Raw genomic sequence first — 18,151 nt, forward strand, 5'->3', positions numbered from 1 at the left:
TTTTTTTTTTTTAATTAAAGCTTTTGAACCCCATGTTCGGGCTCATTCAGCTATCAACAAAACGAGAAAGAGTAGTTCGAGTCAATTTCGGCTAGTGGCCAGTTTTTACTGAATATCTCGGAACCTAAGGGAGATAGCAAAATTTTTGTTATGACCTTTTTTGTGGAGCCAATTGAGAGCTATAATAAAGGTGATTACGAAAATTGCGCTAACTCCCTTAGATTCGGAGATATTCCCAAAAAACTCAACTGGGAGGTGAGTGGACTCGAACCGTTGTACCACTTGGCTACTAAATTCAGGTGTTTGATGAATTACCATCGGTCAAGACAGCCTCCACCGACATGTTCTGTTCCTGGGCGATATTTCCGATGGTAGCGAACGCAAATATCCCGACTAAAAGACTAGTGAACGCGTTGATGAGGGACACAGCCACCGTATCAACGAGAATATTATTGTGAAATTTGTTGTAACTAGCGAAACATATCATCGATCCGAATGCTATTCCCACTGAGTTAAATATTTGCGCAGCTGCGTTGACCCAAACCTACGGAAAAATATACCCTTGTGATCCAATTAGTGTTATGGTCTATAAAAAATACGATTAGATGTACGTTGAATTGGAGGGGGAATGGGTCTACTGCACCTTGGCGTCAGCCAGCAAGTGCCACCTGGGGCGAAAGAAGAATTGCAAGCCCTTCTCGGCGCCCTCGAGTGTCAGGGAGCGCGTCAGGAAGACGAAGATGAGGAGGAACGGCAGGGTCGCTGTCAAATATCTGACTTGGGCTGATGATTTTATCGATTTCCAGATGGAAAAGTAGACCAACACCCACGCCGCCACCAAGCAAGCCACTATTTCCCATCTCAATATCCCTGGCTCCTCTATCCCTGAACTTACTTGCAGGACCTTGTTGCTGAGTATTTGAAATAGAATTGCGCATGAAAAAATTGAATGGAAAACCTTGCGTATTCGCCAGAATATTCTATTGGAATTCTATAGGATTTCTGTTGGAATTCTGTCTCGCCATCGACTTACGGAGTTTTTTTTTACAAATGGTTAATTTTTCATTACTGTCTTTATTTTGAGTATGCATTATTTGATCTTGTAATTGGCCTGTGCTGTTGGATCTTTATGAAATAAAAATGAAAATGAATTCTATTGAAAAATTGTATTGGTTTTTTACGCTGATTCTGTTGGATATTCAGTAAGAAAAAGTCAATAGATTGCGTATTTCTGTTTGAATTTTTGCTATTTGAATTATTGGGCACAAATTTTCCAAGTTTTTTCCCCTGGATTTTGTTTCGTTTTTCATTGCAGAAAAAAATTGAAACAGAAATTTGAATTCTATTGACTTTTTCTTATCGAGTATTCAGTCACGAAATAAAATACTTGAATTGAGTATAAAATATACTTGAATCAAGTATATCTTATATTCAATTCAAGTATATCTTTTTCCGTGATAGAATCAGCACAAAAGACGAATATAATTTTTCAATAAAATTCCAATAGAATTTTCTAGCGAATTCGCTAGATTTTCCATTAAATATTTTCATACGTAATATTTTACATGATTATAGAATTCTTAGAGAACATCTGGCAATGGCAAACGGTTACATTGAAAAATATAAAAATTGATATTTTGATATTTTTGAATAGCACTAACGAAATTCACTCTAGTGATAGTTTTATTATCCAAGTTTACTCGAAAAATTCCTCGGAGGGTGTTCTCGATGTGTTCAATCGTGTGCGATTGTGAGTTGAGTCTAGGGTCCAGCAGGCGGGTGTGTTCCAGGAGTTATTGCATCCCGACCATGGCGGGTCGGCCTTGAACGCCGTGAAAAAGTAATATATCGCATAGGCTATTATCACATTGTGGTATGTTGACATCAGGAATGATATCACCACTGAAGACAGACCGGCACCTGATTACAGCATTATTCTTTACATTTCGTTTATTCATCGTGCACAATGTTGAGAGAAATAATGACCTAACATCACGTTGTTTTCTATAGAATCCACACGGAAAAGAAAATATGCTTGAATTGAGTACGAAATATACTTGATTTTTTTGCGCTGATTTTTATATCAAGCATATTTTATACTTGATTCAATCAAGTTCAATCAAGTCAGTTTAATTAAATCAAGTATATTTTATACTCGAATCAAGAATAACATACTTGAATCAAGTATATAATTTCCTTGAATAAAAAATAATATACTTGAATCAAGTCTACTTGATTATACTTGAATCAAGTATACTTGATTATACTTGAATCAAGTATACTTGAATATACCTGAATCAAGCATACTTGAATATACTTGAATCAAGCATACTTGAATATACTTGAATCAAGCATACTTGAATATACTTGAATCAGGTATACTTGATTCAAGTACATACAACTATGCTTGATTATACTTGAATAAAGCATACTTGAATATACTCCTTAGATTTCGAGATATTCACTGTATATACAAGCATGCTTGATTATACTTGAATAAAGCATACTTGAATATACCTGAATCAAGCATACTTGAATATACTTGAATCAAGTATACTTGATTCAAGTATATTCAAGTACGCTTGATTATACTCGAATCAAGTATATTCTTAAAATCAATTGAGTATAAGAATATACTTGATTCAAGTATATTTTTTTCCGTGATATATAGAATCAAAAAGTTGTAGAAATTATACACAGAATTTTCTATCGAATTCGCTAAGTTTTTCGAGAAATTTTTTTCGTACGTGAAAAAATGGGAAAAATGAAAACGGAAATTGAGAGGAATTTTTGTTTTGCGATGGCAGGTCGTTTTTTCTCTCGGTTTGCAAACACAGTATTTTAATTTATATTCAAAGATACCTTTAAATAGCGGACATATCTGCCCGAGAGCACCGATTGGACCGCGTCGCGTGAATTGTCCGATGGCCAGCTCCATGTACAGCAATGGCACACCGCAGACTATTAGGATCAAGAAATATGGAACCAAAAATACCCCTAAAAGAGAGAAATTTCTTTTTTTATTTCGGAAAGACTCGAACAGGAGGTGCTCCACGCGCGCATGCATTGGCCAGTGGTCTGTACACATTATTTCAATAGCGAAGCGGTAAAACGGTTTAAGTCGACTTATCTCCCAGTTGAGTTTTTAGGGAATATTTCGGAATCTAAGAGAGATAGCGAAATTTTCGTAATTACGTTTGTTGCAGCTCTCAATCGGCTCTACAAAAAAGATTGTAACAAAAATTTTGTTATCCCCTTCAGATTCCGAGATATTCATTGAAAACTGGTCAATAGTCAAAATTGACTTGTACAGTTTTACCACTTCGACACTGATTTATTAACCGGAAAAATTCAAAATGATTTGACTTTGTCAATTGAAGTGTCTAGAAAATTATAGTAGTTCTTAGAACAATATATTTCCCAAAATTCCTGAAGACAACAAATTAATTCGGACATTAAATGCTCAGAGAAAAATAAACACGTTGTCAAACAAATCTTGTTTGGGCCAACAAAATCGCTAGTTGAAAATTGCCAAAAACGAATTTGTTTGGTTGGAATTTGAAAGTTTCAAACATGAATAATTGTTCTGCTTTCGACTTACAGAGAATGCAATTTTTTTTCAACTACTAAATCTATTTCTGCGACAAAAAAANGCTAGTGGCCAGTTTTTACTGAATATCTCGGAACCTAAGGGAGATAGCAAAATTTTTGTTATGACCTTTTTTGTGGAGCCAATTAAGAGCTACAATAAATGTAATTACGAAAATTGCGCTAACTCCCTTAGATTCTGAGATATTCCCAAAAAACGAGTTTTCCCAAATTCGAGTCTTTTTTTTTTTTTTAATTAAAGCTTTTGAACCCCATGTTCGGGCTCATTCAGCTATCAACAAAACGAGAAAGAGTAGTTCGAGTCAATTTCGGCTAGTGGCCAGTTTTTACTGAATATCTCGGAACCTAAGGGAGATAGCAAAATTTTTGTTATGACCTTTTTTGTGGAGCCAATTGAGAGCTATAATAAAGGTGATTACGAAAATTGCGCTAACTCCCTTAGATTCTGAGATATTCCCAAAAAACGAGTTTTCCCAAATTCGAGTCTTTTTTTTTTTTTTTTAATTAAAGCTTTTGAATCCCATGTTCGGGCTCATTCAGCTATCAACAAAACGAGAAAGAGTAGTTCGAGTCAATTTCGGCTAGTGGCCAGTTTTTACTGAATATCTCGGAACCTAAGGGAGATAGCAAAATTTTTGTTATGACCTTTTTTGTGGAGCCAATTGAGAGCTATAATAAAGGTGATTACGAAAATTGCGCTAACTCCCTTAGATTCGGAGATATTCCCAAAAAACTCAACTGGGAGGTGAGTGGACTCGAACCGTTGTACCACTTGGCTACTAAATTCAGGTGTTTGATGAATTACCATCGGTCAAGACAGCCTCCACCGACATGTTCTGTTCCTGGGCGATATTTCCGATGGTAGCGAACGCAAATATCCCGACTAAAAGACTAGTGAACGCGTTGATGAGGGACACAGCCACCGTATCAACGAGAATATTATTGTGAAATTTGTTGTAACTAGCGAAACATATCATCGATCCGAATGCTATTCCCACTGAGTTAAATATTTGCGCAGCTGCGTTGACCCAAACCTACGGAAAAATATACCCTTGTGATCCAATTAGTGTTATGGTCTATAAAAAATACGATTAGATGTACGTTGAATTGGAGGGGGAATGGGTCTACTGCACCTTGGCGTCAGCCAGCAAGTGCCACCTGGGGCGAAAGAAGAATTGCAAGCCCTTCTCGGCGCCCTCGAGTGTCAGGGAGCGCGTCAGGAAGACGAAGATGAGGAGGAACGGCAGGGTCGCTGTCAAATATCTGACTTGGGCTGATGATTTTATCGATTTCCAGATGGAAAAGTAGACCAACACCCACGCCGCCACCAAGCAAGCCACTATTTCCCATCTCAATATCCCTGGCTCCTCTATCCCTGAACTTACTTGCAGGACCTTGTTGCTGAGTATTTGAAATAGAATTGCGCATGAAAAAATTGAATGGAAAACCTTGCGTATTCGCCAGAATATTCTATTGGAATTCTATAGGATTTCTGTTGGAATTCTGTCTCGCCATCGACTTACGGAGTTTTTTTTTACAAATGGTTAATTTTTCATTACTGTCTTTATTTTGAGTATGCATTATTTGATCTTGTAATTGGCCTGTGCTGTTGGATCTTTATGAAATAAAAATGAAAATGAATTCTATTGAAAAATTGTATTGGTTTTTTACGCTGATTCTGTTGGATATTCAGTAAGAAAAAGTCAATAGATTGCGTATTTCTGTTTGAATTTTTGCTATTTGAATTATTGGGCACAAATTTTCCAAGTTTTTTCCCCTGGATTTTGTTTCGTTTTTCATTGCAGAAAAAAATTGAAACAGAAATTTGAATTCTATTGACTTTTTCTTATCGAGTATTCAGTCACGAAATAAAATACTTGAATTGAGTATAAAATATACTTGAATCAAGTATATCTTATATTCAATTCAAGTATATCTTTTTCCGTGATAGAATCAGCACAAAAGACGAATATAATTTTTCAATAAAATTCCAATAGAATTTTCTAGCGAATTCGCTAGATTTTCCATTAAATATTTTCATACGTAATATTTTACATGATTATAGAATTCTTAGAGAACATCTGGCAATGGCAAACGGTTACATTGAAAAATATAAAAATTGATATTTTGATATTTTTGAATAGCACTAACGAAATTCACTCTAGTGATAGTTTTATTATCCAAGTTTACTCGAAAAATTCCTCGGAGGGTGTTCTCGATGTGTTCAATCGTGTGCGATTGTGAGTTGAGTCTAGGGTCCAGCAGGCGGGTGTGTTCCAGGAGTTATTGCATCCCGACCATGGCGGGTCGGCCTTGAACGCCGTGAAAAAGTAATATATCGCATAGGCTATTATCACATTGTGGTATGTTGACATCAGGAATGATATCACCACTGAAGACAGACCGGCACCTGATTACAGCATTATTCTTTACATTTCGTTTATTCATCGTGCACAATGTTGAGAGAAATAATGACCTAACATCACGTTGTTTTCTATAGAATCCACACGGAAAAGAAAATATGCTTGAATTGAGTACGAAATATACTTGATTTTTTTGCGCTGATTTTTATATCAAGCATATTTTATACTTGATTCAATCAAGTTCAATCAAGTCAGTTTAATTAAATCAAGTATATTTTATACTCGAATCAAGAATAACATACTTGAATCAAGTATATAATTTCCTTGAATAAAAAATAATATACTTGAATCAAGTCTACTTGATTATACTTGAATCAAGTATACTTGATTATACTTGAATCAAGTATACTTGAATATACCTGAATCAAGCATACTTGAATATACTTGAATCAAGCATACTTGAATATACTTGAATCAAGCATACTTGAATATACTTGAATCAGGTATACTTGATTCAAGTACATACAACTATGCTTGATTATACTTGAATAAAGCATACTTGAATATACTTGAATCAAGTATACTTGATTCAAGTATATTCAAGTACGCTTGATTATACTCGAATCAAGTATATTCTTAAAATCAATTGAGTATAAGAATATACTTGATTCAAGTATATTTTTTTCCGTGATATATAGAATCAAAAAGTTGTAGAAATTATACACAGAATTTTCTATCGAATTCGCTAAGTTTTTCGAGAAATTTTTTTCGTACGTGAAAAAATGGGAAAAATGAAAACGGAAATTGAGAGGAATTTTTGTTTTGCGATGGCAGGTCGTTTTTTCTCTCGGTTTGCAAACACAGTATTTTAATTTATATTCAAAGATACCTTTAAATAGCGGACATATCTGCCCGAGAGCACCGATTGGACCGCGTCGCGTGAATTGTCCGATGGCCAGCTCCATGTACAGCAATGGCACACCGCAGACTATTAGGATCAAGAAATATGGAACCAAAAATACCCCTAAAAGAGAGAAATTTCTTTTTTTATTTCGGAAAGACTCGAACAGGAGGTGCTCCACGCGCGCATGCATTGGCCAGTGGTCTGTACACATTATTTCAATAGCGAAGCGGTAAAACGGTTTAAGTCGACTTATCTCCCAGTTGAGTTTTTAGGGAATATTTCGGAATCTAAGAGAGATAGCGAAATTTTCGTAATTACGTTTGTTGCAGCTCTCAATCGGCTCTACAAAAAAGATTGTAACAAAAATTTTGTTATCCCCTTCAGATTCCGAGATATTCATTGAAAACTGGTCAATAGTCAAAATTGACTTGTACAGTTTTACCACTTCGACACTGATTTATTAACCGGAAAAATTCAAAATGATTTGACTTTGTCAATTGAAGTGTCTAGAAAATTATAGTAGTTCTTAGAACAATATATTTCCCAAAATTCCTGAAGACAACAAATTAATTCGGACATTAAATGCTCAGAGAAAAATAAACACGTTGTCAAACAAATCTTGTTTGGGCCAACAAAATCGCTAGTTGAAAATTGCCAAAAACGAATTTGTTTGGTTGGAATTTGAAAGTTTCAAACATGAATAATTGTTCTGCTTTCGACTTACAGAGAATGCAATTTTTTTTCAACTACTAAATCTATTTCTGCGACAAAAAAATTTCACTCCGGCGCACTCTCTGCATGTTTGGCACAAAAAAATCCTTTTTTGATAATTTTCAAAAAACTATTTTCTTGGCACAAGTAAGACTTGCTTGAGAACATTGTCGTTTCTCTCGCAGTGATAAACTTGAAATACTGACCGAAAAAATTCCCCCATTTTTCACGCGAGAACCATACGAATGACCCGTGAAAATGAAATAAATAAAATCCGTTTCGTAAAACGGACACACCGAGAGCCGTAGGAAATGGGTCAATCATATTTAATTAACTCCACAGCTTCAAAAGTAACTCCACGAAGGATCCATTTACTCAAACATTCGACGCTAGTTCCGTATGAAGGCTAGCTCTCGCGTGCATTGCGTCACACATCGTCGGGACAACTGCCTAATCTCCGCGAATTGTTGAATAAACAATACCTCGGCTATTATTATTTCCTTTTTTTGTTTCACGAATGCGGAAGGAGAGCCCGTGATCTCTATTCATCCGATTTCTCGTCGTTTTGCGTCGGAAAAAAAATTACCAAGCGCCACGGGGGATTTATTAATCTCATCTAGTCCTCGCGAAAAGTTAATATCCCTCAGTTTCCCCTGCAAATTGATTGCTGCAGGGACAAGGGCACTGAGACGGTGGTATGTAACAGTCGTAATGGCTCAGGTAATTTTTTTACGAAGGATAATTGCTCTTTCTCTCTCGTTCCCAAGATATTTTCTTAAGCGTCAAAGTGAGATCTCATTTATTGACAGTCCATTTTGCGTATACTATAGCTATTCTTGCTAATAAATTAGCATTATGCTTCCGACTGGTCATTTTGCTCATTTTTTTCCATTGAATATCATTCATTGCCTATTTTATTTTCTTGAATTGAATCAATTTCTTTCCAACTCATTGTTTTAGATTTTTACGGAACTCACAGTTCCGTAATTTTTCACAGGAGATTCAGCTAAAAATTACGGAACGCTCTGGAAAAATTCCGTGACAGTTCCGTAAAATTTCCTGAAACCATATTTCGCTCCGGAATTACGGAAAAAAAACGTAATTTTTATTGAATATTTCTCTCCGCGTGCGAAATCGAACGAAATATTTGGCTCAAGAGGCGGATAATTCACACCAGACGGGGCCTTTTCGGGATGAAAATATCTCATGCAGAGGAAAATTTATCAACTAAAAAATATTAATTTTTCATCACAATGTGTGGAAAAGGGACGTTTTAGGCACGCGAAGCGAAGGATAATTGCTCTTTCTCTCTCGTTCCCAAGATATTTTCTTAAGCGTCAAAGTGAGATCTCATTTATTGACAGTCCATTTTGCGTATACTATAGCTATTCTTGCTAATAAATTAGCAATATGCTTCCGACTGGTCATTTTGCTCATTTTTTTCCATTGAATATCATTCATTGCCTATTTTATTTTCTTGAATTGAATCAATTTCTTTCCAACTCATTGTTTTAGATTTTTACGGAACTCACAGTTTCGTAATTTTTCACAGGAGATTCAGTTAAAAATTACGGAACGCTCTGGAAAAATTTCGCTCTGGAATTACGGAAAAGAAACGTAATTTTTATTGAATATTTCTCTCCGCGTGCGAAATCTTCTAAAACCTTTGAAACTCATAGTAATCCCCCCCTGAACCGAATGTCGCGCAATAGTTGGCCTCAACAAATGCCGGGAACTTGATACATGACCCTGAATCCAAAGACTATCCCAGCAGAGCCCGGGACACACGAGCTGCTTCAATCTATCGAGTTACCAGCTCTCAATAATTATTCCGCAGCAAGTCCCTGCATTACTTGCAGTGTGAATAAATGAAGGCACATGAATGTGGCCTTGAATTGTTTAAATGATGAGCTTAACACTGTTAAGCCCATCATTTCGACGCACACATGCGCCGATTAGGAGGAATGAGAAAAGAGGCGACTTCCTCCGTTTGAATTTGGCCGAAAGGACCTCGCCGCTTGATTTATTGATCAGGTGAATTGACGAGTGACGAATAGACTCACCTCCGCCGCTCTTGTAACACAGATACGGAAATCGCCAGACATTGCCGAGGCCCACGGAGTAGCCGATGCAGGCCAGTACAAATTGCACTTTGTTGGCCCAGTGCGGCCTCTTTGGCTGTCGATAATCTCGCGAGTCCTCCTCGACTCCGTCGTCGTAACTGTCGCAGGTGGACATGTCGTCGACTGGCCTGAAGACACGGAAATACATGAAAATGGTCGGGGATTTCTCAGAGCGTTAGTAACGCCAGTGCAGTACCGACTGATATCCATCCGCAAATGTTGAATTCAAAACAAGGCGTTTGGGTCACATCTGTATTTGCATGCTAAAATACATATTTGAAATGACGCGGTGGTTCTAACGGAGGGGGAGGTCGGAGCTAAGTCTATTTCTTGGAGTGCCATTTTTCGCCTGAGGTTTCGCAACAATTTTCAAGTTTTTTGGTCAATAGTTGATAATACACTGAGGGAAAAACAAACACTTTGTCAAACAAGTCTTGTTTGGGCCAAAAAAGAATTTGTTCGGCTCGAATTTGAGAGTCTCAAACGTGAATTATTGTTCTCCCTTCGACAGCAACGAAATATTTGGCTCAAGAGGCGGATAATTCACACCAGACGGGGCCTTTTCAGGATGAAAATATCTCATGCAGAGGAAAATTTATCAACTAAAAAATATTAATTTTTCATCACAATGTGCAAAAAGTAACTTTTTAGGCACGCTTTGCGTGCCTAAAACANGCGATATGAAAATGAGCATCACGATGGTTCTTGGATCGGATGGAAATTTCCGCAGCATTTTATGTTCTGAGTTTAAAATTTCACTCATAAAAGAAATGACAATCATAATTGTTTTTTCATCACGCTGTGACGAAAAGTGAACTTTTCGGCACGCTCCGCGTGCCTAAAAGTCCAATTTCCACCACATTGTGATGAGAAATATTGTTCGTAATTCGTGAAAAAATGTTTTTTTTGCACTCGTTACGAAATATACTAGTTCGATACTCGTGGGAAAAGTGTTTTTTGGCTCGTGGGAGGTTTATAGCACGAGCCGAAGGCGAGCGATATAATCCCACGAGCCAAAAAACACTTTTCCGCACTCGTAACGAAATATACTATTATCCCTCAGTTACAAGATTGCTATCACATCGTTATTATTGTTTCATTTAAGGGTTCATTTGTTGTCTGTGATTATTAGACAGCCGAAACGAAAAACTACTATCCCTTGTTTCGCATAAAACAAAGATTTTTCGGGAGCTAAATACGTATGGGAGTATCGAATAACGAAGGAGTAGTGCTAGAATAGTATTTTATGCCTCTAGGGACGGAAAACCGCGATTCTGACCTCGCTCCGCTCGGTTAAATCGCGGTTTTCAGTCCTCGAGGCATAAAATATCGTGTGCCACACGGCAGTAAAAGTATTTTCTGACTCGTGATTATAATAACTATTTTAGATTATATAACGTCCCATTCGTCAGAAAATACTTTTACTCCCTAGGGGCACAATATACTATTTCCGGCGGTTGCGATAGGGTTTTTTACTCGTGTGGTGTTGGCCTCCGAGCCGTAGGCGAGGGCTGGCCAACCACACGAGTAAAAAAACCCCATCGCAACAGCCCAGGAACAATATTTTTCTGCAGTGATTTTCAAGTTTTCGAGTTTGGGAAGTATGTAATACCAATTCTCAGACGACAAATCGTGAGAAGCAGCACAGAAAATGACATTTCTTGCTTGTACAGAGAATGCAATTTTTTTTTAACTACTAAATCCATTTTTGCGACAAAAATTTTTCATTCCGCCGCACTCTCTGCATGTTTGACACAAAAAAATCCTTTTTTGATAATTTTCAAAAAACTAGTTCCTTGGCACAAGTAAGACTTGTTTGAGAATTTTATCGTTTTTCTCTCAGCGTATGGAACTGTAGATTTTCGATTAACGAAAAATATTCAATTTTTTAGTTTAATTGAATTATTGATCGATAAAGTAATTGGAATTTGAATGTTTAAATTGATGAGAACTTCAATAATTAAGATTTTAAGGGTGATATCAACGAATTGACTACGTCAAAATTGAACAGTAAATATAATTCAGTAGCGAAGCGGTAAACCGGTTTAAGTCGATTTAGACTATTGGTCAGTTTTTAGTGAATATCTCGGAACCTAAGGAACATAGACATTTTTTGGTAATAAACTTTTTTGTAGCTCTCAATTCGCTCTACAAAAAAGGTTATAATGGAAATTTCGCTATTTCTCTTGAATTCGGAGATATTCCTCGAAAACTCAGCGAAGAGCTAACCCGTTTTACCGCTTCGCTACTGAATTTATGAATATGGCCATCCCTGATATTGCCAAGTCCAGCATAAACTTGGCGAAATGAAGCACGTGCGAAAAAACTCAAGAGAAAACCCAGCGAATTCGCTAGAAAATTCAACTGGAATTCTACAAGAATTCTATGGGGGTTTCTATAGGATTTCTATTGGAATTCTCTGTTGTGGAGAAGGTTTCGACCGAATTTTTTATTATTCTTTAGTAATTGGCCGCTGCGGTCATCAGCCGATTCCAATTAGCGAAATTATTAAATGTCCAAATGATAAAAAAAATTGACGAGGTCATTTGGATCATATCCAATATTTCTATACATTTTTCATATTTTTTTTATCATTTGGACATTAATAATTTCGCGAATTCGAATCGGCAGAGGCCAATTACTGAAGAATAGAATTAGAATTCTATTTTAAAAAATCGATAAGAAAAACTCAATAGATTTCAAATTTCTGTTAAAATTTTTCTCCTGAGATTTTTTCTATTAGAATTTATTGTGCACAAATTTCCCACGTTTTTCCACTGAATTTCATTTCATTTTGCGTTACAAAATCCGAGTGGAAAAAACTCAGAAAATTGATGCGCAAGCATTCTAGTAGAAAAACCCTAATAAGAAAAATTCAACCAGAAATTCTAAATCCATTGACTTTTTCATCTCGAATATCCCCTAAAAACAAATAGCATTTTTCAGTCAAATAAAATTCTCCGAGACTTCCCCCAGAGTTTCCCCTCGAATTCGCCAGTTTTTCTGTTGAATTTTCCGCGCGCGAAACCGAAACCGTTTCCCTCCCTCTCCCAATAAAAAACCCCTGCAACTCACGTCGGTGGATGGACCATATTGAGTAACTCCGACGGAGAAGTCGGCACCCTGCGAATGGTAAGTTTCCGACCGTCGGAGGAGCCCATGCCGATGGACGCCAGCGATCGAATGGACACCGAGTCCGGAAATCCGGCGGCAGGACGAGCGGACTGTCCCGGCGCATCCGGAAAAACAATGGACGCCCACCCCCCCGCGGGTGGATGATAAGCGCTCTGCAGATGCAGATGATGGCCCTCCTCACCGACATTCGACTTCAAAGACCGCATGCTCGAGTACTTGTACCGGCCCCCGCACAGTTCCATTCCGCGGCCGAGTCTCCCCCCGTGCGCCGAATTATCCCGATACAATTTGGCGGTTGCGTCGATGCCATCGGCGGCCTGTGCCCCAGAAGCGTTCGCCGACCCCGGCTTGCCGGACTTGTCCCGAACGCTCTCGCTACTGCAACTGGATCTCTTCAGCCCGCCGTTGCTTCCCGATGCTGTTACAATTTTCCGACTTCCGGAACTCAATAATCTCCCCCTCTCCCTGGCCCCCTCGTACCCCCCCTCGCTGTGGCTGTCATCCGAATCTGACATTGTCGAATCACTCATGCGATCCTCCATCTCCACGTCCTCAGAGCCCTCCTCCGTCATCGTACTCATTTTCCGCACATTTTTCGTCTTCATCAAACCTGAACGCGAATTACTCGGCAAAAGCGCTTGCACTGGTGCATTGACTCGGCTCGACTCAGCCGCACTCGTCTCCATGATCACCGGTAATCAGTACTATTATCTCGCGAGGTACTCGACTAACTCTCCTTTTTGATCGTGTAATTTATAATTGAGTGTCTCCAATGTAGGTCAATTAACAGAGTGCGCAACGCACATGAAAGCCGTCTCGACGCGCTCACAGATTTGAATTTGCACGCACTCCAGCCGTCCAGAATTCACTCATTTCTTCCGTATTTGTTCGTCAATGCCCCACTAAATTCGTATTTACCGAGCATTTACCTCGCGCTCGCCGTTTTCAGGGTCATTCGGTGGGAAGAAGTGACGAAAAATCTTGCACAACTATTTTATCATTCATTGTATTTTACGGTGGAACGAAAAAATAAACCTGGCAGTAACGCAACACTTTTCGAGTCCGGAGAGTGCGAAAAAAAAAACAGCGAACAGGTGACTGAAGGTAGGGGGCACCGGCGCGATCGCCGCGATCTACACATTCACCAGATCGATATGTCAATTAAATGTTTGATCCACTGGGCTCGACGTTGATCTTTGCGACGAAAAATATCACATGTTGACGCGAGTATTTAGCGGTTGGGCCGGTGGGAATTATTTTAATGCCGCGGTGATTATGGCTGATATTAAAATCAAGCGAGTGAGACAATGGGGGCCCCCGTGTGTGCGCTGTGCACAGGGGAAATGGAACTCTTGTGAGCCGAGACGAGCCGAAGCGCGCCGAAAGCCCCAATGATTGCCGCTGTGTGGTGGCCTACCTCTGTATCATGTTCGCGCTCTTTTAGAGATATCAAGTGCGATGTACAGTGGCATTGCGCGCACGGGGCATGTGGATCATCAGACGGAATATGCTTGAAGCGCTTGTTATGGAGGGGCTTCTTATTCTTCATTGTTAATTTCATACCAGCAGATAGTGATGATCACGTGCGACGGTTTAACCTTTTTCCCACAGATGGCCTAAACCACCGTGTTCTTGGCCGATTGATTTATTGTAGCTTTCACTGCTAAAACCACGTGTCTGACAGCTAGCTGAACTTAAGATGTCGGATGGGAAAAAACGACTGAATCACTACTAGACAAGATTTTGTCTAGTTGTGATTCCCATAATGCGAAAAACTTCTGTAACTTCTTTGTAAAATGGCTCCACGGCAAAATATCACATATCAAAATATCACCGGCAAAAAATCATGCCTCAAAATATCACGGAACAAAATATCACCGGTACAAAATATCACAAATCAAAATATCACACACAAAAAATATCACAAACCAAAATGATCATAAACAAATTTTTAAAAAACACAAATTACGATGACAAATTACGTCTGACTAGAAAAAATAAATATGGAAAATAACACTGTCACTGACTTGTTAAGTTACTCACGTTGAAAGTAAAATTATATTAAAGCTATGTACAGCGCGAAAATTATAACTGTTCATAAGTTATCTAAACAAATAATTGTATAACATTTCCCCGTGCAATGGGACTCATCTTGGTTTCTGAAATTGAAATACCTCCATTGAGTCAGATACATTTTAATGTCTCAAAAGCGTCTACAAAATCGTCCCAAAAGTGTTTGAAAAGTGTCTGAAATTCAGACATTAGTTTTCGCAGTGCTGGGAACACTCTTCCGTTTGTCTCGATCATTCGTGTGAATCACTTTCAAGTGTTGCACAATCGGGGTAATTTATGCACATTCATGTGAAGTACTTCGGATGACGATTTTCGGGGACGAGAGGATGGCTCAAGGATTTTTGAATATGTTTTTTTAGATTCTAACGCAATGGACGCTTTTGTAATCGAGACGGGAGTGTAATGGGGGTTATTGGTGATTGGAAGCGATGAGAAATCGATGAGGGAATGAGAAATATTATATTGTTGTGAATGACTACTTTTCCCTTTAGAATGCAGTCCGGCGGATATTTCCTCTGAAATTAGAATTGCTTTTGTTCTATCGTCACTGTTTATTTTAATAACCGTCTTTTTTAGTCGTCAGGGCATTAATTTATTCTGCAGATAAACAAACAATATTTTTGCCATGAACCACTACCAAAAACCAATTCCATTTGACAATCTATCGTAGTATAAAAAAACCATGAAAATTGCATGACCCACCAAATAATCAACCCATTAGTTATTTAAAGCTTGTGACAAAAATGTTCTCAACCAAAGAATTTTCAAACTCGTGCAAAGCCCAAACATAAAACACAAGTCTAATCACAAGTATAAAATTTCTCGGCGTAAGATTTTTTTTCTCAGCGTGAGATACTCTGCGCTTGGTAATTTCCAAGCCCCGAATTTCTCGGTCCAAGTGACCGAGTACTTACTCCTCAAAAAAAATTCCTCTGTGCGATTTTTCCACAGAATACATATTTTTCCCCAGAATAAATTCAATTGTACGCCCGCACCGTGAATAGTCACGGTCTTATCTGCGAGTACAGTCTCAATACTCCGGGGATAATGGGCCAAGGCTCTTACATTTCCACCAGAGTCGTTCAATTCCCACGGAGTTAATAGGAGTGTGCAGATAATACACGTTCGACATTTGTCGAGGAATACATCGATTGCGAATCACCGTGCAATTTTCAATACTTCTATTCATTAACATATTACACGTGTGTAATGAGCGATTCCATTAATTCCTCCTCACTCCACGTGAATCGGGAAGAGTGCGGCGATAGAACGGGGGATAGAACGGGGATGTCTGATGAGGATGACGAGTGCGGCTGGGGGTCGATGTATATATTCTATATAAAGCCGAAATAGATAGATGTACTTTCCCGGGTTATGTAAAAGCCTAGAGTCTGGAGCGGTTGCCGCAGGTATAAAGGTCGGCTGTACCCTCGACGGCCTAAGAGTTGCTCGCGAACTTCACTCCGACAACCATCACAGTGATATTTTATATGGGCCAGCCGTGCTATTGCACTTTCTCGAAGCATTTACATTTCAACAAAATAATCGTGTATCAGTGGAATAAGCAGTCGTCACAACTTAATTCGACGTCACGATGAGAACAATAGTAAGTAGACACGTATGAAAAAATCCTGGAGGATTTCCGATAGGATTTCCTATAGGAAATTCTATGGAGAATTCAAACATTTTCTATAGGATTTTTCTGGGGGGATTTCCTATAGGATTTCGTGTAGGAAATCCTATGGAGAATTCGAACATTTCCTATAGAATTTCCTATAGGAAATCCTATGGAGAATTCGAACATTTTGTGTAGGATTTTTCTGGGGGGATTTCCTATAGGATTTCCTATAGGAAATCCTACGGAGAATTCGAACATTTCCTATAGGATTTCCTATAGGAAATCCTATGGAGAATTCGAACATTTTCTATAAAAATTTTCTGGTGCGATTTCCTATAGGATTTCCTCTACGAAATCCTATGGAGAATTCGAACATTTCCTATAGGATTTTTCTGGTGGGATTTCCTAGAGGATTTCCTGTAGGATATCCTCTGAAGAATTCGAACATTTCCTATAGGATTTTTCTGGTGGGATTTCCTAGAGGATTTCCTGTAGGATATCCTCTGAAGAATTCGAACATTTCCTATAGGATTTTTCTGGTGGGATTTCCTATAGGATTCCCTATAGGATATCCTATGGAGAATTCGAACATTTCCTATAGGATTTTTCTGGGGGAATTTCCTACAGGATTTGCTATAGGAAATCCTATGGAGAATTCGAACATTTCCTATAGGATTTTTCTGGTGGGATTTCCTATAGGTTTTTCTATAGGATTTCCTATGGAGAATTCTAACATTTCCTGTAGGATTTTTCTGGTGGGATTTCCTATGGGATTTCCTATAAGATTTTCTACAGGATTTCCTATAGAATTCACTACAGGGTTTTCTATAGAACACACAAAATTGAGACTCGAAACCAATCGGTGACAAGGGTCAGGATTAGGGTCATAAATCTGATAGTAAATTCTATAGGCAATCCTATAGGAAATCCTGTGGGAAATCCTACCAGAAAAATCCTCTAGGAAATGTTCGAATTCTCCGTAGAATTTTTTCACACGTGGAACCACAATTGTTGGTCTTGTTGGTCGCCCAGCGTTTTCCATTCTCACCGATAAATCGTCATGGTTGCAGATTATCGCGGTGGCTGTGATGAGCATTGCCCATGCCCAGGATCTCTATTTTCGCGAGCCCGAGAAGGTGAAGAGTGAATCGAAAAATTTTAGCGAAACTCTCGGCACTTATGCCGTCGCCTACGAGACTGAGGGCGGAATTTTGCAACAGGAGATTGGATCCAGGAAGTATGCGGGCACTCCTGATGAGGCGCAATTGATCCAAGGATCTGTTCAGTACAATGCACCTGATGGCACGCCGATTTCGTTGAGCTGGACTGCTGATGAGTACGGAACTCAAGTGTCCGGCGCCCATTTGCCAACACCACCGCCAATTCCACTGGCAATTCAGAGGGCACTCGAGTGGATAGCGAAACAGCCATCGACTGAGGAACCAGATTATGATAATGGAGAAGTCCGCCCTGCTGACGTCAAGTCGAATCCACCTAAAGCGAGTATTCCTAAGGATCCCAAGTACAGGAGTCAGAAGAAGTTCTAATTTATTTATCGATTTTTTTCCATGTTTTTTTCGTAATTAAATAAATGCGTGCGACAATTTTCCACGGA

The 18,151-nt window shown here is 38.7% G+C and overlaps 3 protein-coding genes across 3 annotated transcripts in view; 1 reads left to right on the forward strand and 2 right to left on the reverse strand.

The window, feature by feature from the left end:
• LOC107039793 (sodium- and chloride-dependent GABA transporter ine) overlaps positions 1–13,751 on the reverse strand; it is an 18,641-nt gene extending 4,890 nt beyond the window's left edge. Inside the window, exons 1-6 of the mRNA XM_015259601.1 lie at positions 12,786–13,751; positions 9,651–9,838; positions 6,862–6,996; positions 5,800–6,019; positions 4,743–5,010; positions 4,415–4,643 (exon numbers count right to left, since the gene is read on the reverse strand). Coding sequence (XP_015115087.1) covers positions 4,415–4,643; positions 4,743–5,010; positions 5,800–6,019; positions 6,862–6,996; positions 9,651–9,838; positions 12,786–13,531 — 1,786 coding nt within the window. The 5' untranslated portion in view covers positions 13,532–13,751. The remainder of the gene's footprint in view (positions 1–4,414; positions 4,644–4,742; positions 5,011–5,799; positions 6,020–6,861; positions 6,997–9,650; positions 9,839–12,785) is intronic.
• LOC107039791 (sodium- and chloride-dependent GABA transporter ine-like) lies at positions 452–2,993 on the reverse strand. Its single transcript, XM_015259600.1, has 3 exons — positions 2,863–2,993; positions 1,701–1,920; positions 452–911 (listed from the first exon to the last, which is right to left on the reverse strand). The coding sequence occupies exons 1-3, from the start codon at positions 2,936–2,938 to the stop codon at positions 635–637; spliced, it is 573 nt and encodes a 190-aa protein (XP_015115086.1). The 5' UTR covers positions 2,939–2,993; the 3' UTR covers positions 452–634.
• A 2,621-nt stretch (positions 13,752–16,372) lies between the features above and the next one.
• LOC107039738 (endocuticle structural glycoprotein SgAbd-4) lies at positions 16,373–18,151 on the forward strand. Its single transcript, XM_015259502.1, has 2 exons — positions 16,373–16,524; positions 17,607–18,151. The coding sequence occupies exons 1-2, from the start codon at positions 16,513–16,515 to the stop codon at positions 18,081–18,083; spliced, it is 489 nt and encodes a 162-aa protein (XP_015114988.1). The 5' UTR covers positions 16,373–16,512; the 3' UTR covers positions 18,084–18,151.

Source organism: Diachasma alloeum, unplaced genomic scaffold (assembly GCF_001412515.2).
Source record: "Diachasma alloeum isolate Michigan unplaced genomic scaffold, Dall2.0 Dall_scaffold_00307, whole genome shotgun sequence".
NCBI lineage: Eukaryota > Metazoa > Arthropoda > Insecta > Hymenoptera > Braconidae > Diachasma > Diachasma alloeum.